At 43.0% G+C, this 19,983-nt stretch overlaps 1 protein-coding gene across 4 annotated transcripts in view; it reads right to left on the bottom strand.

The window, feature by feature from the left end:
* The window catches only part of ASTN2 (astrotactin 2), an 854,016-nt gene that overhangs the window by 410,070 nt on the left and 423,963 nt on the right, over positions 1-19,983 (bottom strand). For all 4 annotated transcript variants that reach the window (XM_038744812.1, XM_038744813.1, XM_038744815.1 and 1 more), the window contains one exon: positions 1,167-1,317. In XM_038744812.1, the coding sequence (XP_038600740.1) occupies positions 1,167-1,317 (151 nt within the window). The remainder of the gene's footprint in view (positions 1-1,166; positions 1,318-19,983) is intronic.

Below are 19,983 nucleotides of genomic sequence, written 5' to 3'. Positions count from 1 at the left end.
CCATGTGGGACAATGTGTCTGACCTGATTATCTTGTATCTACCTGAGTGCTTAGTAGATTGCTTGGCACATACTAATTTCTTAATAACAAAATTATTGCTATTAATATCCTGCACTTTTCATTTGCCGAGGTAAATGGGGATTGAGATGCCCAGCAGTCCAGGTGAAGTTCTTGATCTCTTCTCTTGGTGCCTGGGATGTGTCTCCCATGCCATTTTTCTCTCCTGAGAAAGTCCTCACCATATGGTGAACAATCCTTTTTAGCACAGTGTTAAACTTCTAACATCACTGGGAGAAGTTTTTAGGGAATTGGAGGAGGGTTGCAAATTTCTATTAATTTCCCCTCTGCTGATGTTTTCTGTCATCAGAAATTGAGTCCCTGAGTATGGGTGTGTGAATATCAACCCATTTTAAGATGTATACTGGAAGTCTCAATGTATCTCAGGAACTGATGTCAGTAACCCAGTGGGATGTGTTTACACTTTACTTTTGGGGTCTGCTTTGCAAGAACAGGGTTTTGGATTTTCATCTGAGACACAACTATGTCCATGTAACAGGATGGGGTAAGAAAAAGACCAAAAGCCTTAGAGGGAGAGGAGTAAGACTGAAGAAGAGAACTCTAGGGGAGCAATCATGAAGTCCAGGAATGGGCAGGTGAAAGAAAGGAAGCAAAGTCGAAAGACCTGCAGAAGAAAGTGACAGAATTCATTGGTCTGTTAAATCCACTCAGGATACTCTTACTGATTATGCCATTTCAATCCATCCAATAATTTTGCTTTCCCTTAATAGGCTTCATAATGCCCATGTCCCTGATTATTTACTTATCATGGGTAATCTGTATTAGCGGTTGTGCATGTTTATGTTTACATGCATTTGTTCTGCTTCCTCTAATAAACCACAAGCTCCTTGAGGGCAGGCAAACCACCTTTAATTTCCTTTGAACTCTCCATAGTGTACTGATCACAGCGAGCACTAGATAAATGTTGGCTACATGTCAAAATATGTCTCAAGAATGCTGGAGCACTGTCCAGTGTGTTCCAGTGGCCGAACCCTTGAAGCTGACTGATTGTCTCATATTGTGCACATTCTCCTATCCAGGATCCCAGCCTCAGTGCAATGCTTATTGGTGAAGAATCCCCTGGTCCTCACAGACTGGGACAGACATACCACACATCCGGAGGAGTCCACCTTGCGGTCCGCCACACACTTGAAGTTGCGCGTGCAGCCTCCGTTGTTGCGCGAACAGTCCCGAACGGGCCCAAAGGAAGCTAGCAGATCATTGATGGTTTCAAAGTAAGTGGACAGCATCGCTTCTTCCCTTGGAGAGAAAGGAACTAGTTAAAATCCCAGCAGATGGATGGCTTACCCCCATCACTGCCCCCAAATGCCAACCCTGTCAGATCCACTCTGATGGCTTATCATCTCTATGCAGATGATTCCCAAATTTACATCTCCAGTCCTGGTCTCCCTCTTTTCCTGAAATCTCACATTGCCTCCGGCATTCAAGACAAAACTATTTGGGTGACCTACCGACACCTAAAATTAAACATGTCCAAAACTGAACTCCTATCTTCCCACCCAAACTCTGCCCTCCCCCGTCTTTCCCATCACTGTAGACAGCACCACTCTCCTCCCTACCTCAAAAGCCTAAAACCTTGGCTTTGTCCTTCAGCTCATCTCTCTCATTCCACCCACATATTCAATCTGCCACCAAATCCTGTTGGTTCTACCTTCACAACATTTCTAAAATCTGCCTTTTCCTTTCCAAACTGCTACCATGTTTTTAATCCAATGACATCCTATCCTGCCTTGACTGCTGCACCTGCCTCTTCACTGACCTTCTGGCCTCCTGTCTCTCCCACTCTAATCCATACTTCACTCTGCTGCATGAATCATTTACCAACAAAAATGTCCAGTTTATGTCTCCCCACTCCTCAAGAACCTCCAGTGGCTACCCATCCACACCTGCATCAAACAGAAACTCCTTACCATTAGCTTTAAAGCATTCAATCAGCTCACCCCATACTACCTCACCTCACTAATCTCCTATAACAGCCCAGCCTGCACACTCAACTCTTCTAGAGACAGTTTACTCACTATGCCCCAATCTCATCTGCCTCTCCACCAACCCCCTTCCCACATCCTCCCCCTAGCCTCGAACTCCCTCTCCCTCCACATAAACCAGACCACCATTCTCCACCTTCAAAGCATTACTAAGGTCTCATCTCCTCCAAGAGATGAGCCCTCTTCCAATTAAGTCCTCTTTTCCCCATCTCTCTTTCCCTTCTGAATCTATGCACTTCAATCAGTGCATATTAGCCCCACCCCAAACCACACAGCACTTATATGCATCTCTTTAAATTATATTTTATAAATTACTTACTTATTCAGATTAATGTCTATCACCCCTCTAGACTGTAAACTCATTATGGGAAGAGCATTATGTCTGCTAATTCTGTTGTATTTCACTCTCCCAAGCACTTAGTATAGTGCTCTGCCCTTAGTAAGCACTCAATAAATTTAATTCATTGATTGATCCACCGCTCCCGACCAGGGTCTTCGGGACTCAATTTCTAAATATTTTTGGCCAGAGGATGAAAGACAAAGGATATTGAATCAAACCTACAACTCGTACACCCTGCCTTTGGGGCCTCATGTCCACTGGGGTTAGGTTAGCTAATGGGGATAGGGCAGAAAGAAGTAGCTCTCTCAAAAATCCAGATTGTGTAGAAGTCCTGTCACTGGTAAAACATGGAGAAGGACTTGAGAGTCCTGGTGAGCTATTAAGTGTATTAAAATATTAACATCCTCGGCAGGAGAAAGAGAAAGGGAGTAAAGGCGAAGAAGCACTAAATGTCACCTTTCAGCAGAACAGGGCGACAGCTCTGTCTGTACAAACAAAGTGGCTATTAATTTCTAACAGGATTGATTCTGCATAAACATTTGTTTCAGTTAGGGAATATTACTTAAATAGGAAGACCTGACAAGAGGAGCTCTTACTAAGTAGGGAAGAAGGGACTGTCAGACAAGGGGTGAAACATGGTCAGTAGGGATGGCGTTTCTTTGGCTTAGGCTCAGGACTTTACAGCCTGGGAGGGCAGACTGTTTGGCTGTTCCTGTAAGTGGGGGTCTGTTTTTTTTTTATGGTGTTTTTTAAGCACTTACTGTATGTCAAGCACTATTTTACACATTGGGTATGTAGGACTAATCAGGTAGGACAAAGTCCCTGCCCCACATGGGATTCACTGTCAAAGCAGGAGGCAGAATAGGTACTGAATCCACATTGCTGTTGAGAAAACTGTTGAGAAAACTCTTCTGTTGAGAAACTGTTGAGAAACTGAGGCCCAGAGATATTAAATGACTTGCCCAAGTTAACACAACAGGCAAGTAGTGGAACCAGGATTAGAACCCATGTCCTGTGACCCCGAGGCCCAGGCTCTTTCCACTAGGCCATCCTCCTTCCCGTCTGTTGAGGTTTAGAGCTCAATTTGTGGAGCAAAGTGAAAACCTGAAGGGTTGGAGGCCAGGAGCTAGATGAGAAAGGCTATGAGATCAGTACTGTTCCTTCCTCAGGCCTCATGATTCTTGATGAATGGGCACTTACACCCACCCTTCCCACCCTTCCCAAATGACAGTAAAACAAGATGTCTTGGAAGGGGTTTCAAATGTCATTACTAGATCTAAACTAAACACAGTGTGAAACACCTTAGAACAAAGACATGCACGTAGCGAAAATCAATCAATCCATTAGTGGTATTTGTTGAGGGTTTACTGTGTGCTGAGTAAAGGTGACATTTAGTGCTTCTTAGCCTTAACTCTCTTTCTCTTTCTCCCACTGAGGATGCTAATATTTTAATACAATACAATACAACAGAGTTGGAAGACATGTTCCCACCCCACAAGAAGCTTACAGACAGGAGGGGGAGACAGACATTAAAATAAATTATGGATCTGCATATAATGTTGTGGGGCTGCAGGTGAGGTGACTATCAAATGTTTGAAGGGTGCAAATAGGTGATGCAGAAAGGGGAAAGAGAGGATAATTCAGACTATAAGCATCTTGAGGGAAGGGATTTGTACCCAGTGGAGGTTTAGTCTTTTCCTGCACACTCTACCATTCTTTGCTTTGCTCATCCATGCAGTTCTCCTCCTCCCATGTTGCTCAGGGCCTAGTCCCTTCTTTTGGCCACCAAACAGTCCCAACATGGGACTCACCCTCCCCGGCCCCAACCTCCCGCCAACTATCTAACTTTGGACCAGCACCTCTGCCTGAACCGAGAATTCAGTACTGAGGCCATTCATACCTCTCCACCTAAATTTCACTCAGAAACTGCCACTGCCCCTCCTAGCTTAGGGCTAGCTTTTCATCTGAGCAGGACTCTGCAAAGGCCTTCAGGATCTTTCACCTGAATTGAAGCACCCACCAAGGCTTTTCTTCCTCTAAGCTAAACTGAGCCTGAATGCAGGAAGAACACAATGATCAAAGATGAATTTGCCTTTTTACTGTGCTGCTCTGATCCTTAAAATCCTCCCCTGGATGAAAGTTTCAGGGGCAAACTCTGATATTCTAACCACTCCCTCATCCTACCCCCCAGCAATTTGATAATAACAGACAGGCATCCACCCCTCCTATTAGGAGTCAGATAAGAGAGACCTCTCCTGTTTGGGTGAGGTTTAAACCAAATGCCTCCTTCTTCCACCTAATTTTAGGATGCATCTACATTGCCCAGGTCCCATTTGCTCACGTCAATCTGAACTATATGTGGGATGAACATTAGGAACAGAGACTGGTAACAGATGCCGACAAGTCCAGTTGTTAATAATCACCCTGAAAGGTCGATGTCACTCAAGAAGAGGTGTTAGCACAAGATCTGAGATGGAGATGCCAAGCAATTTGATGAGACATGTCTCCCACTGAATGTTGAGTAGAAGCTCATGGGCAGGGAGGGAGGGTCCGGACTCTGAAGTAGCAGGGATAGCAACAGCAGAGGCTGCTCTTTTCTCAGTAGTACCTCTCAACACTCTCAGGTTTGGAGATTCATTGATTCAACAGTTTCCAGAGTCCCAGGAGTAATAATGATAGGATCTGTTAAGTACTTACTGTGTGCCAAGCAGTGTTCTAAGAACTGGGGTAGATACAAGCTAGTCAGGTTGGACATAGTCCCTGCCCCACGTGGGGCTCACAGTCTTAATCCCCATTTCATAGATGAAGTAACTGAAGGACAGAGAAGTGAGCTGACTTCCCCCAAATCACACAGCAGACAAGTGGTGGAGCCAGGATTAGAAGCCACATTCTTCCAACTCCTAGGCCTGTGCTCTGTCCACTAGGCCACGCTGCTTCCAACTGGGATTTTCTCTCAGGACCTCTACTCCTGCAGTTGGCTTTCTACCTGCCAAAGTGAATTTTACCCCAGCTATCTGCCTGCTTCCCAGGGTCCCAGGGGTCTTATCTTGATGTCATTACTAAGATTGATTCTTATCTTTCTGCCTTTAACCCGAGAAGCATCATGGTCTAGTGTCAAGAGAACGGGCTTAGGAGTCAGAGGTGGTGGGTTCTAATCCCACCTCTGCCACTTGTCTGTGTGACCTGGGGCAAGCTGCTTAACTTCTCTGTGCCTCAGTTACCTCATCTGTAAAACGGGTATTGAGACTGTGGGCCCCAAGTGGGACAACCTGATCACCTTGTATTTACCCTAGCACTTAAAACAGTGTTTGGCACATAGTAAGTGCTTAGCAAATACCAAAATTATTATACATGCTTTCTTCAATCTACCAGTCCAGTTTCTGACTCAAAGCTTACCTTTTAGCTCCATTTTGTAAATAGTAAACCCTCTGGAATCTCAGACAGTATACTCATTGTTGGCAGGAAATGTGTCTTATATTTTTATATTGTACTTTCCCAAGAGCTTAGTACAGTGTTCTGCACACAGGAAGAGCTCAATAAATATTACTGACTGACTAATAAACTGTGAGTTTTGTGTGGGCCAGGTACTGCATTATCTTATATCAACTTTACTTGGCCAATGCCTGGTACATAATAATTGTTTAATAAATGGCAACACTATTATTACTCAAATGTACTATCATTGCAGGCCATAACTATGTTGAACCTCTATCCCTATCCCGAGGGCCTAGAAACAATAAATATTTGTTACCGGACTGTACCTCACAAATATTCACTTGTGCATTTACTGAGCACTTGTAATGTGCAGAGTGCTGTACTAGGCACTGACAATGCCCTTTTGGGTTCTCATCTGTCATTCTGATCAGTGCTAGTCCTTTATTTGTAGATAATAATAATTATGATGGTATTTGTCAAGTTCTTACTATGTGCCAGGCACGGTACTGAGCTCTGGGGTGGAAACAAGCAAATCGGGTTGGATGCAGTCCCTGTCTCACGTGGGACTCATAGTTTTGACCCCTATTTTACAGATGAGGTAACTGAGGCACAGAAAAGTTGAGTGGCTTGCCCAAGGACACATAGGAGACAAGTGGCTGGGCTGGGATTAGAACCCATGACCTTTTGACTCCTAGTTGCTTTAAGTTCTCTGTGCCTCAGTTACCTCATCTGTAAAAAGGGGATGAAAACTGAGAGGCCAATCTGGGACAAGGACTGTGTCCAACCCAATTACCTTGTATCTAACTCCAGCACTTAATACAGTGCCTGGTACACAGTAAGTGCTTAACAAACGCCGCAATAAATATTATTAAGTGTCATAAAGAGGAGGGAGTCTATCAGGAGAACAGCCCAATCGGCCTACCATTTCTGGCCCTTTTCTTCATCCCCTCTTCCCCAAGCCCTCCCCCCTCTCAAATCTCATCATTAAGAAGACAAAAAAATCTAATGACACATGTAGCTGGAAGTTACTTATTTGTGAAATAGTCACGTGAACCCATTCTTGAGTCCCCTACAGCTCACTTCTCAGAGAAGAGCTCATTATGACAATCTCCGTTTTGGAACACCACTGTCTCTGGAGCAATTTTGGGAAACAGATTACTTCCTCCATGTTCTGGATCAGTTCTCTCCACTGTTACGCAGCTCTTCAGATTCCTCCTTTTGCCAATGTGTTCAGATGTAGCAGTGTAGTGGCTCTTGCCTCATTCTAGCCCTTGGCAAGGTAGTTCAGAAGCTCTTATTCTGGGAATTGTTCCTGCTGAAATGTTTTAAGGGGAGGCTCTGAATATTGAGAGAGTGGGAGTGGATTTTGTAACAATTCCAACTCTTCTATCCCAGCCACGTGGCTGGGAAAAATTAGGATTCACACACCCATCAATTAATTTTACTCTCCTCCCTTTCCTCTACCTTATCTGAAGAGCAACACTCACTTCAATGGGGTGAGAGAGAAAGACCTCTCGGTCACCTCTACATTGTGCCTTATGACTCCCGTGGAAATAGAGCAGATGCTATTTGGCTTTGTCACTGGCTCCTCCTGCCATCTGGATGGAGAGGATTTTTTGAGGCATGAACCTTTAACAAAGTAACTCTCCTATCAGTGTGACCAGACTTTCAAAACTCTATGACCCATCCTTCTGGCTAACTGCAGAACTCTGTAGTGTCATATGCTCGTTGAGGCATTTTGGAAGGCCAGAGGCCTTCAAGCACCAAGCACCAAATAAAGATGAACTCTGGGTTCTGGAATGTGGGCTATGGGAAACCCTCATCTGTAAAAGAGGATGCCTTCAGCTGGTGGAAAGGGGAAATTATCAGATCTCTACTGCTCTCTTCATTGATTTTATAATGGCAGCAGTTTTCTTTACATCTAAACAACTAGGGTTGGTTTTAGACTCAATATTCATCTCTGAGAAGCTACAACAGAGAACCATTTGTACCTCCCTCACATGCACTGTTCTCTCAGAAGGCAAAGTTTTAGTTTTTTTAAACATTTTCTCAGTTTCTTGGCAGCGCCATGCAATAACTCGAGATCTTCAACTTCTTCTCAAAATCCAACCCATCCACCTGTGCCTCTGACACCATCCCTTCCCTCCTTATCTAAATTCTTGCCCCCTTTCTTCTTCCCTCCCTGACTGCCGTATTCAACTGTTCACTCTCCAACGGCTTCTTTTCCACTGCTTTCACACATGCTCATGTATCACTATTCCTAAAATTAAAAAAAAAAAACTTCCCTAGACTCCAGGGCTCCTTCCAGTTATTGCCCCATCTCCCCACTACCATTCCTTTCCAAATTCCTTGAGTGAGTTGTCTACACCAGCTGCCTCCACTTCCTCTCCTCCAATTTTCTCCTTGACCCCCTGCAGTTTGGCTTCACTCCATGGAAACTGCCCTAAGGTCACCAATTAACTCCTTCTTGCCAAATCCAACAGCCTGTACTCCATCCTAATCCTCCTCAACCACTCAGCTGGCTTTGACACTGTGGACCAACCCCTTCTCCTGGAAATATTATCTAACCTCAGCTTCACTGACATTCTCCCTCCTATCTCTGAGGCCACTCCTTCTCAATCTCTTTCACATGTCCCTCCTCCGCCTCATACCCTCCAACAGTGGGAGTCCTTCAGGGCTCAGTTTCTGGGTCCTTTTCTATTCTCCAACTACAACCACTCCCTTGGAGAACTCATTCATACCTATGGCTTCAACTACCATCTCTCTGTTAATGATTCCCAAAACTGTATCTTCAGTCCTGACCCCTCCCCTTCTCTCCAGTCTTACATTTCTTCCTGCCTTCAGGACAGGAATCCCCATTTTGCAGATGAGGGAACTGAGGTACAGAGAAGTTAAGTGACTTTTTCAAGGTCACACAGCAGACCGTTGGAGGAGCTGGGATTAGAACCCAGGTCCTCTTACACCCAGGTCCATGCTCTTTCTCTTAGGCCATACTCAAGTTAAAATCACGTCTCACTAAAATCACAACTCCTCCAAGAGGACTTCCCCAACTAAGCCCTCATTTCCTCTACTTTCTCTCCCTTCTGAGTCACTCTTGCACTTGGATTTGTACCCTTTAAGCATGTAATACTCACCCTATCCTCAGTCCTGCAGCACATATATACATATCTATATTTTAATATAAGCTCCTGATGGACAGGAAGGTGTCTACTAACTCTGTTGTCTTATAATCTCCCAAATATTTAGAATAGGTCTTTGTCCTTAGTAAATGCTCAGTAAATACCAATTACCTATTGATTGATAATGATAATAATAATTACCATATGCCAAGCACTGTGCTAAGTGCTGGAGTAGATACAATACAATTATATCAGACCTTCTTGTACCATACAGGGCTCACAGTCTAAGAGAGAGGGAGCAAAGGTAATTAATCCCTGTTTCACAGATGAGGAAATTGCTGAACTAAAGAAAAAGTATGGTGTAGTAGAAAAAGCACAGAACTGGGAATCAGGAGACCTAGGTTCTAGTTCCAGTTTCTTCACGGTTCAGCTGTCTAACTATGGGTAGATCAATTAACCTCTTTGGAACCCAGTTTCTTCACCTGTAAAATGGGAATAAAATAGATCGTGAGCACCATGTAGCACATAGAATGTGTCTAATCACATAAACCTATACCTACCCAAGCACACAGCACTGTGCTTACCCTATCATTATCTCTTCTGAAAGTCATGAGCCCATTGCTAATGCTAGTGAATGGTGGCTGTTTCCAGGCAGACACCCCCAGGGACAATGGAAAAAGCCCACTGTATTTTTCTTTCATCCTTTGTTCACTTATGATTCAACAATGCTATGCTCTTCATAGGTTTCTATCTGCTGCTTTTTGTTGCTGCTCTTTCAATTCCATTGTTCACTAGTGTTTTGATTCTTTAGAGGAAATAGGCCGAAGGTGAAATACATTGGAAACTTGATTTGACTCTGTATCTTCCTGGGTAACCCTCCATTTCAGAACTTACCCACTGTCCCTCTATCCCACTGAGTTTTGTGAAGGTCACCAACCTCCTTGCCTCCTGCAGAGTGACAGCAAACTAGGGTGCATGTGGAAGGTGGAAGTGAATGGCAGTGACCTGGGCCAGCAGTCACATCTGCTGTCATGAAGAGGATGGGGTGAGCGAGGCCCTGGGGCAGGAACTTTCACAAGATTCCTACAAAGAACTAACATAACTTGCAGTTCCACAACTGATCCCTCTACCAGCTGGGATCACCCTGTGCCACTGGCTGGCACATAACCAAGTGACAGGTGTAATGTCATCAACATCGTTTCACTGATTCCCAAGTCCTACTTTGAGAACTGGCTTGACAGCACATCTTCCTCTCCATCCAAACCGCTACCACGTTAGTACAATCACTCATTAGAGAAGCAGCGTGGCTCGGTGGAAAGAGCCCGGGCTTTGGAGTAAGAGGTCATGGGTTCAAATCCCGGCTAAGCCACTTGTCAGCTGTGTGACTTTGGGCAAATCACTTCACTTCTCTGGGCCTCAGTTACCTCATCTGTAAAATGATGATGAAGACTGTAAGCCCCACATGGGGCAACCTGATGACCTTGTATCCCCCCAGCACTTAGAACAGTGCTTTGCACATAGTAAGCGCTTAATAAATGCCATCATCATCATCATCCCATCCTGACTGAGTTGCTGCCTCAGCTTCCTTTCTTATTTCACAACCTCCTATCTCTCCCCACTTCAGTCCATACTTCACTCTGCTGCCCAGATTATCTTTCTACAGAAATGTTCTGGGCATGCCAACCCTTTCCTCAAAAATCTCAAGTGGTTGCCTATCAACCTCCATATCAAACAAAAACTCCTCACTATTAGCTTCAAAGGTCTCTATCACCTTGTCCCTTCTTACCTCTCCTCCCTTCTCTCCTTCTACATCCCAGCCCACACACTCTGCTCCTCTGGTGCTAACCTTCTCACTGTGCCTCATTCTCGCCTGTCCCGCCATCAAGCCCTGGCCCCAATACTACCTCTGGCCTGAAACACCCTCCCTCCTCAAATCTGCTAAACAATCACTCTTCCCCCCTTCAAAGCCCTACTGAAGGCTCACCTCCTTCAAGAGGCCTTCCCAGACTAAGCCCCCATTTTCCTCAGGTCCCCCTTGACTCATCTCCCTTTGCTCTACCACCCTCTCCCCACCCCACAGCACTTATGAAAATATGTATATGTCTACAATTATATTTATTTATATTGAGGCCTATTTACTTGTTTTGATGTCTGTCTCCCCTCTTCTAGACTGTAAGCACAGTATGGCCAGGGATCGTCTCTCTTTATTGCTGAATTGTACTTTCTATGTGCTTAGTACAGTGCTCTGCACACAGTAAGCACTCAATAAATATGATTGAATGAATGAATGAACATCTGCCTGGCGCACTGCTGAGCACTCAATTAAGGATCTCTCACCATGTCATTAGTAAATGTCAAAGAAAATCTACAGAATAAGGATTGCTGGACCAGAAATGTAATCTCTGAACACTAAGGTATTTAAAGGATTGGAGTCATGTGAACATTCTGGAATTTAAAATCATGTTACTTATTTCTAAATGTGTACACCCATAGAGCACCTACTGCAATCTTGTAGGATTCCAGTGGGCGATATGTAATGCTTAAAATGATTATGAAATTTATATGCAGTTCACCGTTCATATACCCTCACTGGACATTCCCCCTCCACCACCCACACACAAGCATTAAAGGTTAATATCAGATGCAATCAATCATAAGGTTCTGATCCAGTTTCCTTTCACTTCCTCTACTCCAGATTTTCTTACCCACTTGCAGAATTACTTAGTCTCAGTACAGAGGGAGCCTTTGAAAATGGTTATGTCAATTTGGATATGTGAATTTGGGAAGCAGCTTGGAAAGAACCTCGGCCTGGGAGTCTGTCGACGTGGGTTCTAATCTTAGCTCCACCACTTGTTTGTTGTGTGACCTTGGGCAAGTCACTTAAATTCTCTACCTCAGTTGCCTCATCTGGAAAATGGAAATTAAGACTATGAGCCTCATGTGGGATATGGGATACGCGAAGCAGCATGGCTTAGTGGAAAGAGCACGGGCTTGGGAGTCAGAGGTCGTGGGTGCTAATCCCGGCTCCACCACTTGTCAGCTTTGTGACCTTGGACAAGTCACTTCATTTCTCTGTGCCTCAGTTTCCTCATCTGTAAAATGGGGATTAAGACTGTGAGCCCCACGTGGGTAAACCTGGTTACCTTGTATCTACCCCAGTGCTTAGAACAGTGCTTGGCACATAGTAAGTGCTTAACAAATGCCATCATCATTATTATTATGTGGACTGTGTGTCCAACCTGATTAGCTTTTATCTACTCCATCACTTAACATAGTTTCTGGCATATAGTAAGTGCTTAGCACACATCATAAAAAAAAAATTGGATGCATAATCTACCTAGGCTGATTAGGAGATTTGAACTAGGATCTTGTTCCAATTCACTTGGCATCATACCACTTTCAACCACTTTTCTGAACTAGTTTTGTTTCTTTGTAGAGTTTTACAGATTTATCTTCATTCTCTGGCTTCTGTTTCCATAGTATGTGTAGACTATCACATTGTCCATTCTCAGACACTGGGTAATCTCTTAGGAGTTGTTGCAGATTGTAAATCAACCCTGTATATGGAGGTTTAGGAGAAGACTGGGCACCTAACTACAGCATGCTATCTCCACAAGGAGTCAAGACCTGCTCAACTAAAGATTCAGCATAAAATCGGTGGGGGTGGTGACCTGAATTGGTATTTAAATGGTACAAATTCTATGATGGCAGCAGTAGAGGCAAACCATTTGTACTATAAATTAGGGGGAGACACCTGTTACAAACTTAATTTGGACAATCTACATCCGTCAATCAATCGATGGCATTTATTGAGCTTTTACTGTGTGAAGAGCACTGTCATAAGTGTTTGGGAAAGTACAACAGAATAGAATTAGGAGATGTGATCTCTTCCCACAGAGAGCCTACAGACTTTGGAACAAATCTAAAAATGCAGGTGAATCCAGAGTTAACACGGATGATAACTATGAAAGGGGTGGCAGGGAATGAGTCTGTTATATTGTTATATTGTTCTCTCCCAAGCACTTAGTACAGTACTCTGCATACAGTAGCACTCAATAAATATGAATGATTGATTAATGCATTGCATTCAGTGTATCACATATCATATGCCACATACCACATGCCAAATTCCAAGTACAGCATACCATGTATCAAATACCAAACTCACAGTTGACCCATTGCAATGCTACCATCACCTCTTTTACTGATGATTGATTCAAAATGATAAGATCATCAGTAATGGTACATTTAGGGACTGATTTGCCGATGACTGATGACCAACCAGGTAACATTTAGTCTTAGGTCTTTCCAAAGAGAGCCTCTTAAAGCTCAGTTTTTTGGTACTGCACAGGCTATGCCTCTCAGAATGTGCTGAGCAGGAGGAAGGAAACTGCTTCTGGACAAAAACATAGAAAGAATTTGGGGTTCACAGGGAAAAGAGAGAGGAGACATAACCAGAATTTTCCCTATGTGCAGCACTATCAAAGTGACTGGGCCTCTGTTTTCCCTCACCATAATAAAGATCAGACCTTAACTCCTCTTTGTTATACTGAAATTTCTTCTGTGGTATCAAATCAAATTTGTACTGAATCTGCATCAATCAATCATCAGTGATACTTACTGAGTGCTTACTGTGTGCAGAGCACTAAGCACCTGGGAAAGTAACCAAGCTGACTAATCAAGTGGGATATATTTACATTTCCTTTTAAAACATTTTGGCTGCTGTAAAACATTTTTCAATTATCCTTTAAGTTTATCCATTGCATGCATGGCCAAAGCATGACTAGAATAGTACTACAGCATCTAATATAATGCCCATCCCAAATAGCTAACCAAAAAATGAGTACCATTTGCAAATCCTGATCTTTTTCTTTGAAAAGAATAGTTGTGATTCTATCTCCACAATGGAACAAACAATGCAAGCTAGTCAGTCCTATCTATATCCCAACACTTACCCAGTCTCCTAGGCAACCTTTGCTCGACAAAGCTTCAGAAGAATTGGGGACCTTTATCACAGGTGATAAAATGCATTCCTTTGTGCCTTGTAAATTTTATGCTTTAGGTAGCCATGATTTCTAGCTTCCCTGATTCATAATTATCTGCAGAGTCAGAGGGTTTGACTTCATGGCCGCAGGTGGTCCTCTTGAAAGCCTGCATGTTTTTCAGGAGCCAGGGGTTTAATGATAAGACTTAGAAGATTCATTAAGGTGCCTTAACTCATTGATCCAAAAATAATGACAACAACAAAACCAAACAAAACAAAAAGTGTCAGTGAACTCAAGGTTAGATAGTGTTTCCAAGAGAAGGGGGTGGTCCACAAAAATTGAAGGTTGCTGAGAGGTTGAGGAGGATTAGGTTAGACGATTACTGCATCAGCATCCTTCCTAATCTCCCAAACTCCTGTGTCTCCCTACTTCAGTCCATACTTCACTCTGCTGCCCGGATTATCTTTCTACAGAAACGTTCTGGGCATGTCACCCCTATCCTCAAAAATCTCCAGTGGTTGCCTATCAACCTTCTTATCAAACAAAAACTCCCCACTATTGGCTTCAAAGCTCTCCATTACCTTGCCCATTTTTACCTCACCTCCCTTCGCTCCTTCTACAACCCAGCCTGCACACTCCACTCCTCTGGTGCTAACCTTCTCACTGTGCCTCATTCTCACCTGTCCCACCATCAACCACTGGCCCATGTACTACCTCTGGCCTGGAACGTCCTCAAATCTGCCACTCTTTCCCCCTTTAAAGCCCTTCTGAAGTCTCACCTCCTCCAAGAGGCCTTCCCAGACTAAGCCCCCATTTTTCTCAGCTCCTCCTTGACTCAGGTCCCTTGGCTCTACTGCCCTCCCTGCCCCCCAACACTTGTGTGAATATATGTACATATTTATAATTCTATTTATTTTATTAATGATGTGCATATATCTATAATTCTATTTATTTATATTGATGCCTATTTACTTGTTTTGATGTCTGTCCCCCCAATTCTAGACTGTGAGCCTGTTATGGTCAGGGATTGTCTCTGTTTCTGAATTGTACTTTCCAAGCACTCAGTACAGTGCTCTGCACACAGTAAGTGCTCAATAAATATGATTGTATGAAAGATGATTGGATTTTGAAAGAAGGAGGTCACTGTTGGCCTTAGAGAGGGGCAGTTTCCATGGAGAGGAGATGGTTGTCACATTGCAAGTGAACTAGGAGATAATTAGCAGTGGATGGAGGGAGTGTTAACAAGTTTCTTGGGGAATTTGGAATAGAAAGGTAGAAGGGAGTTGGGGTGATAACTGGAGGGTGCCAGGGGTCATTAGAGGGTTTTTTTTTAGTAAAAGGGGCACTTGGGCATGTTTGAAAGCTATGGAGAAGGAGCCATTATAGGTGAGTGAGCAGTTGAATATGGCAATCAGTGAATATGGTGGCAAGGTCATTAAGAGAAAAATATGGAGGTGGCAGAGGGACAAGAGGCTTGAGGGGAGAGTTAAAGGTCTGAAATTGCAGGCATGGACAAGTGGCATGGGAGTCAATAAGTATGGAAAAATACTGTGCTGGACAGTGATATAACAAATGCATATGAGAGCTTTCTCTTTCTCCTCTCTTTATATGTTTACATGCATACATTACCATGTACAGAAAAATAAAAGTACTTTGCAATATGCCTGTCTCTCCCATCCAGATCTTGCCAAACTACAGTTAGTGGCAAACGGGAAAGATGTGGATTCAGAAGTTTAAGAGGGAGTAGATAGAGATGTACAGGTACAACTGCTGTAAATATGCTTTGCCCTGACTCTTACTGAAAATGCCCTCTGATTTCCAAGAATGTCATGGAACCCTAATACACAGCAGATTTCTTGCTAAGATCAGAGCCAGGTTCTCCTCACCACTCCCTAACACAACCAGTACATACTTATTAAACCCACCCTTGTGCAGAGAAGCAGCATTGCCTAGTGCAAAGAGCATGGACTTGGGAGTTTGAGGACCTGCGTTCTAATCCTAGCTCTGCCACTTATTTGCTGTGTGCAAGCCACTTCACTTCTCTGTGCCTCAGTTACCTCTTTGTAAAACAGGGATTAAGACTGTGAGCCCCATGTGGGCCGGGGACTTTCCAACCTCATTAATTTGTATCTACGCCAGCACTTAGTACAGTGTCTGGCACATAGTAAGTGTTTAACAAATGCCACAGTTATTAATATTATTGTTATGGCACTAAATGGGGCCCTCTATGGAGAAAAATATGGATACTGTTCCCTGCCCTCTTGGAGGGCACCGCTGTAGATGGGCACACTGAAGTGCATTACACATGCAGATAAACTTTACAGACACACCTCAAACATAGGAATTTGAAGTACCTGTATTAGGTCTACTGTAATGGTTTAAGGGCATTCTGTATAAAGTGGTTTGGAGAGGTAAATCAGAGGAATAAATCTCTCCATACAGGGCAAGAGCAGGTGTTAAGTCACCAACTCTTTCATAATTGTTTGAGGAAGCTTCATGAAGTAGAGGATGCTGGAAATATTTGAATGATGGCAAGGAGAAAGGTATTAGAAGACACAATGGACAACTTTCTGGTACTGCTGATGAACTTTTATTCTATGAATCAATATATAGATATATGAATATATATATAAAAATACACATATTTCTGCTGGGGGGAAGGGGAGTGGAAAAGCAGTGTCAGTGAAAGGGCCAAATTTTGTGAATGTGAACACAAAGTGAGGCAGAAAAGCTAAGCAAATCTAACAGCTGCCTTCCAAGAATTATTACATAAAATGGAAAGTATTAATAAGCAGTATAACATGTTGTCCAGCCTACTACCCACTTGCAAAAACAATTAGTAAAGGAGATTATGTTTCCATAATTCAAGACTAATTAATTCATTTATTACATTATGTACAAAAAAATATTGCTGCTTAATAGCACCAGGGCTCTTTGCAGTGAAATGAAATGCCATTTTAAAATACATAAAAGCACTAGGTAATTGCTTTTTCTAAATCAATATCTATAACAACTGTGTTAAATGATCAAAGGCTCTGATTTTGCTTTTAAAGTATTAGTTTGTGAGGAAGCAATAAAGAATCTTTTCCAGAGTTTGAGCATTTCCCTTTGGAAACTGAAGCTTCAGTTTCTTCAAGGAAACCTTATTACTAGATTAGGTGGATTAATATATGGATTCTGAATGTTGGAATTGAGCTTCATTGAGTTGAGTTTACCTAGGACTTTATAGAATCTGCACAAAGTGGTGGAAAGTGCTATTGACTGACTAACCGTCAGACTGAAGATTGCAGTTTTTGTAGCAGCCTGCCCCAGGGAAACCCTAAATACAGTAAAACAGTTTCATCAGAAAAGTGGAACTTATTGCCAATGCTTAATTCTGCTAACCTGGCAATATATAACTCAACGATGCACCCAGAAACAAAAAGTTAGAAACCAAATTAAACAAGTCACCATGTCCTTTGTGAGGCTGGTAAGCATGATTTGGGAACAATGTGACATCAAAGTTCATTCTGAAAAATAGTCTACAAAGCTGTAGTGGGCTCCAACATTTTACATTTGATTGTGAAACTCACCTACCAGGAAAAAAAAAATCTCACACTTCTGGCTTTTCTAGCAGTTTCAGCTGTGACACCTATGATAATAATAATAATAATAATAACGATAATAATAGCATTTGTTAACCTCTTACTATGTGCAGAGCACTGTTCTAAGCGCTGGGGGGGATACAGGGTGATCAAGTTGCCCCATGGGGGGCTCACAGTCTTCATCTCCATTTTCCAGATGAGGTAACTGAGGCTTAGAGAAGTGAAGTGACTTGCCCAAGGTCACACAGCACACATGTGGCAGAGCCGGGATTCAAACCCATGACCTCTGACTCCAAAGCCCGTACTGTTTCCACTGAGCCACGCTGCTTCTATGATCCATATTCATCATCAAATGATGAGAAAGGATAATCAATGAAGGGCTCCTAAAATACAATCAGCCCGCCAGCATCGAGACAATGTTAATGGCTACATAGGTTCACTGGATAAAAGCACTAGGTGACAGCCAGGTAACTCAAGAAGCTGTATGTAATTGTACAGAGCCAAAGAAGTTTTTCAAAAGGAGAATGAAGCACATTCTCAAACAATGAGGTTTAGCAGTAGCGCAAACATACTAGTCTGATACTAGTAATCCAAGATGAGCTGCTTTTCTTCAGTGGAGCCTTTGGGAATATAAAGATAGTGTGGTCAGGATTGGTGGCCGTGCCCATAGATGGGATCTTCTCAATAGTAGCTCATCTTCAAGCATGGAGGATAGCTGTATAAGGGCATCTGGAGATGATGCTACTGACCGTGAGACTTCCTCTGTGTGTGGAATCAATATTCACTACCTTATCTCTCTCAAGAAGTTAGTCTTCTTTGAATCTCTGTCAACTGTCCCTTCTCTTTGTAGCCTTTTTAATGAATCATGCTGAATTGACCTGGTACTGAATTTGAGTAGACACAAACAGTTTATGAGGCTAAAAATTTACTCTGGCTACATACTTCAGGTTGAATGACTCAGATTTGCAAATCAGACAGCATGGTGTGAATCAATTGCATAGTAGGCCTAAAGAGCTCCAGACAGGGTCCATTCAGAGCCAGATCTATCTTTAGTGTCAGAGTTTAAACAATACACAAACCTCTAGAATCCCTAATCAGGGAGCAATGGACCCTGAATCATCCTGACAATATTGGTAAATAGCAGGCAATGTGATCTTTATTTCCCACTCTGTCAAGCTGCCCACCTGGCTTAATACAGTGTCACTACATAACACAGATAAAGCAATCCAGGGCTTCATGGAATCATCTGAGTTTGCTCTCAGTTAAAGCTGAGCTGACATATCTTAGTGCTAAGGTTATCTGGGAAGACCTCTGAAGATAGGTTTCTCATAGTCCAAAGCAAACAACCTTGCCTTCCCATAGCAAATGCAACTCCAAGGCCCCTGCCACCTTTCTTTTGCTTTATTTCCCAAACCTCCTCCCAACTTCAATTCCCCCATGCTCAGAAGAGAATTTGGTGGAGATTAACATGTCGTTCATAATGAATGGACAGCTGCACTGCCATAGTAACTGTTAGAGAGACCTTCTTTAGAAGGGAGGCCAGATTTGTAAAATTGGAAAAAAAATCATATTTTGAAGACAGAAGTTTACCATCTAAAAATGAGGTGATGCTCCACTACCACCACCAGCCCTGAATCCAGTTAAAATAAAATGAGTGAACACATAAATGACCTCAGTGAGATGGGCACTAGTCTCATTATCCCAGACTTAGTTTACCCAGACCAATCCTAGGGGAGATGAAAGAGTCCTTTTGCATTCCTACTCTTCCATGGGTAAGTAGTACAATTTGCTCTTTTTGAATGGTTCCTGAGAACCTGGGACAAATGCTTAAAAATCCTGAATACCACCCCATCCCAACCTCACTCGAGCTGGGTGTGGGTGAAATTAATTCATTCATTCAATCGCATTTACTGAGCACTTACTGTGTGCGGAGCACACAGTACTGTGTACTAAGCACTTGGGAAGTAGAAGCAATGGTCCTTCTGACTTCTGCCCCTGGGACTGGGATGTCTGGGGTGGTCTCTTCATGCTCTTTCTAGAATCTCTGCCTGTTATAAGGGCATTCAAGTCCCATCCCCGTGGGAGCAGTGGGCAGGTGAAACAGAACCTTCGTTCATTTTAGAACATTGGGACTTTTCTGGTTTAATTGGTCTGGGAACCAGGAGAGGATGGGGAAGGGATAGAGCTTCTCCACTGTTGGATTATTACTTGTTTCAGCACTTGTCTTCCCCAAAGAGATCACTTAGATTATACATTCACTATGGACAAGGGGTGTGCAACCTTGAATTTGGGGTGTCTGTATTGATACAAGAGCTACTACGGTGGTATGTGCAAAGCAAGTGCTCATGATCAGAAATAAGTAAATGGATAAATGCATACATATATAAACAAATAAAAGGGAAATGTTACAGAATGCCACTGAGCTGTAGGGTCTGGGTACAATGGGTAGATGTGTTA

The sequence above is a fragment of the Tachyglossus aculeatus genome, chromosome 4, assembly GCF_015852505.1.
Source record: "Tachyglossus aculeatus isolate mTacAcu1 chromosome 4, mTacAcu1.pri, whole genome shotgun sequence".
Taxonomy (NCBI): domain Eukaryota; kingdom Metazoa; phylum Chordata; class Mammalia; order Monotremata; family Tachyglossidae; genus Tachyglossus; species Tachyglossus aculeatus.
The sequence above is the reverse complement of the archived record's forward strand: the minus strand, read 5'-3'. Positions and strand labels throughout refer to the sequence as shown.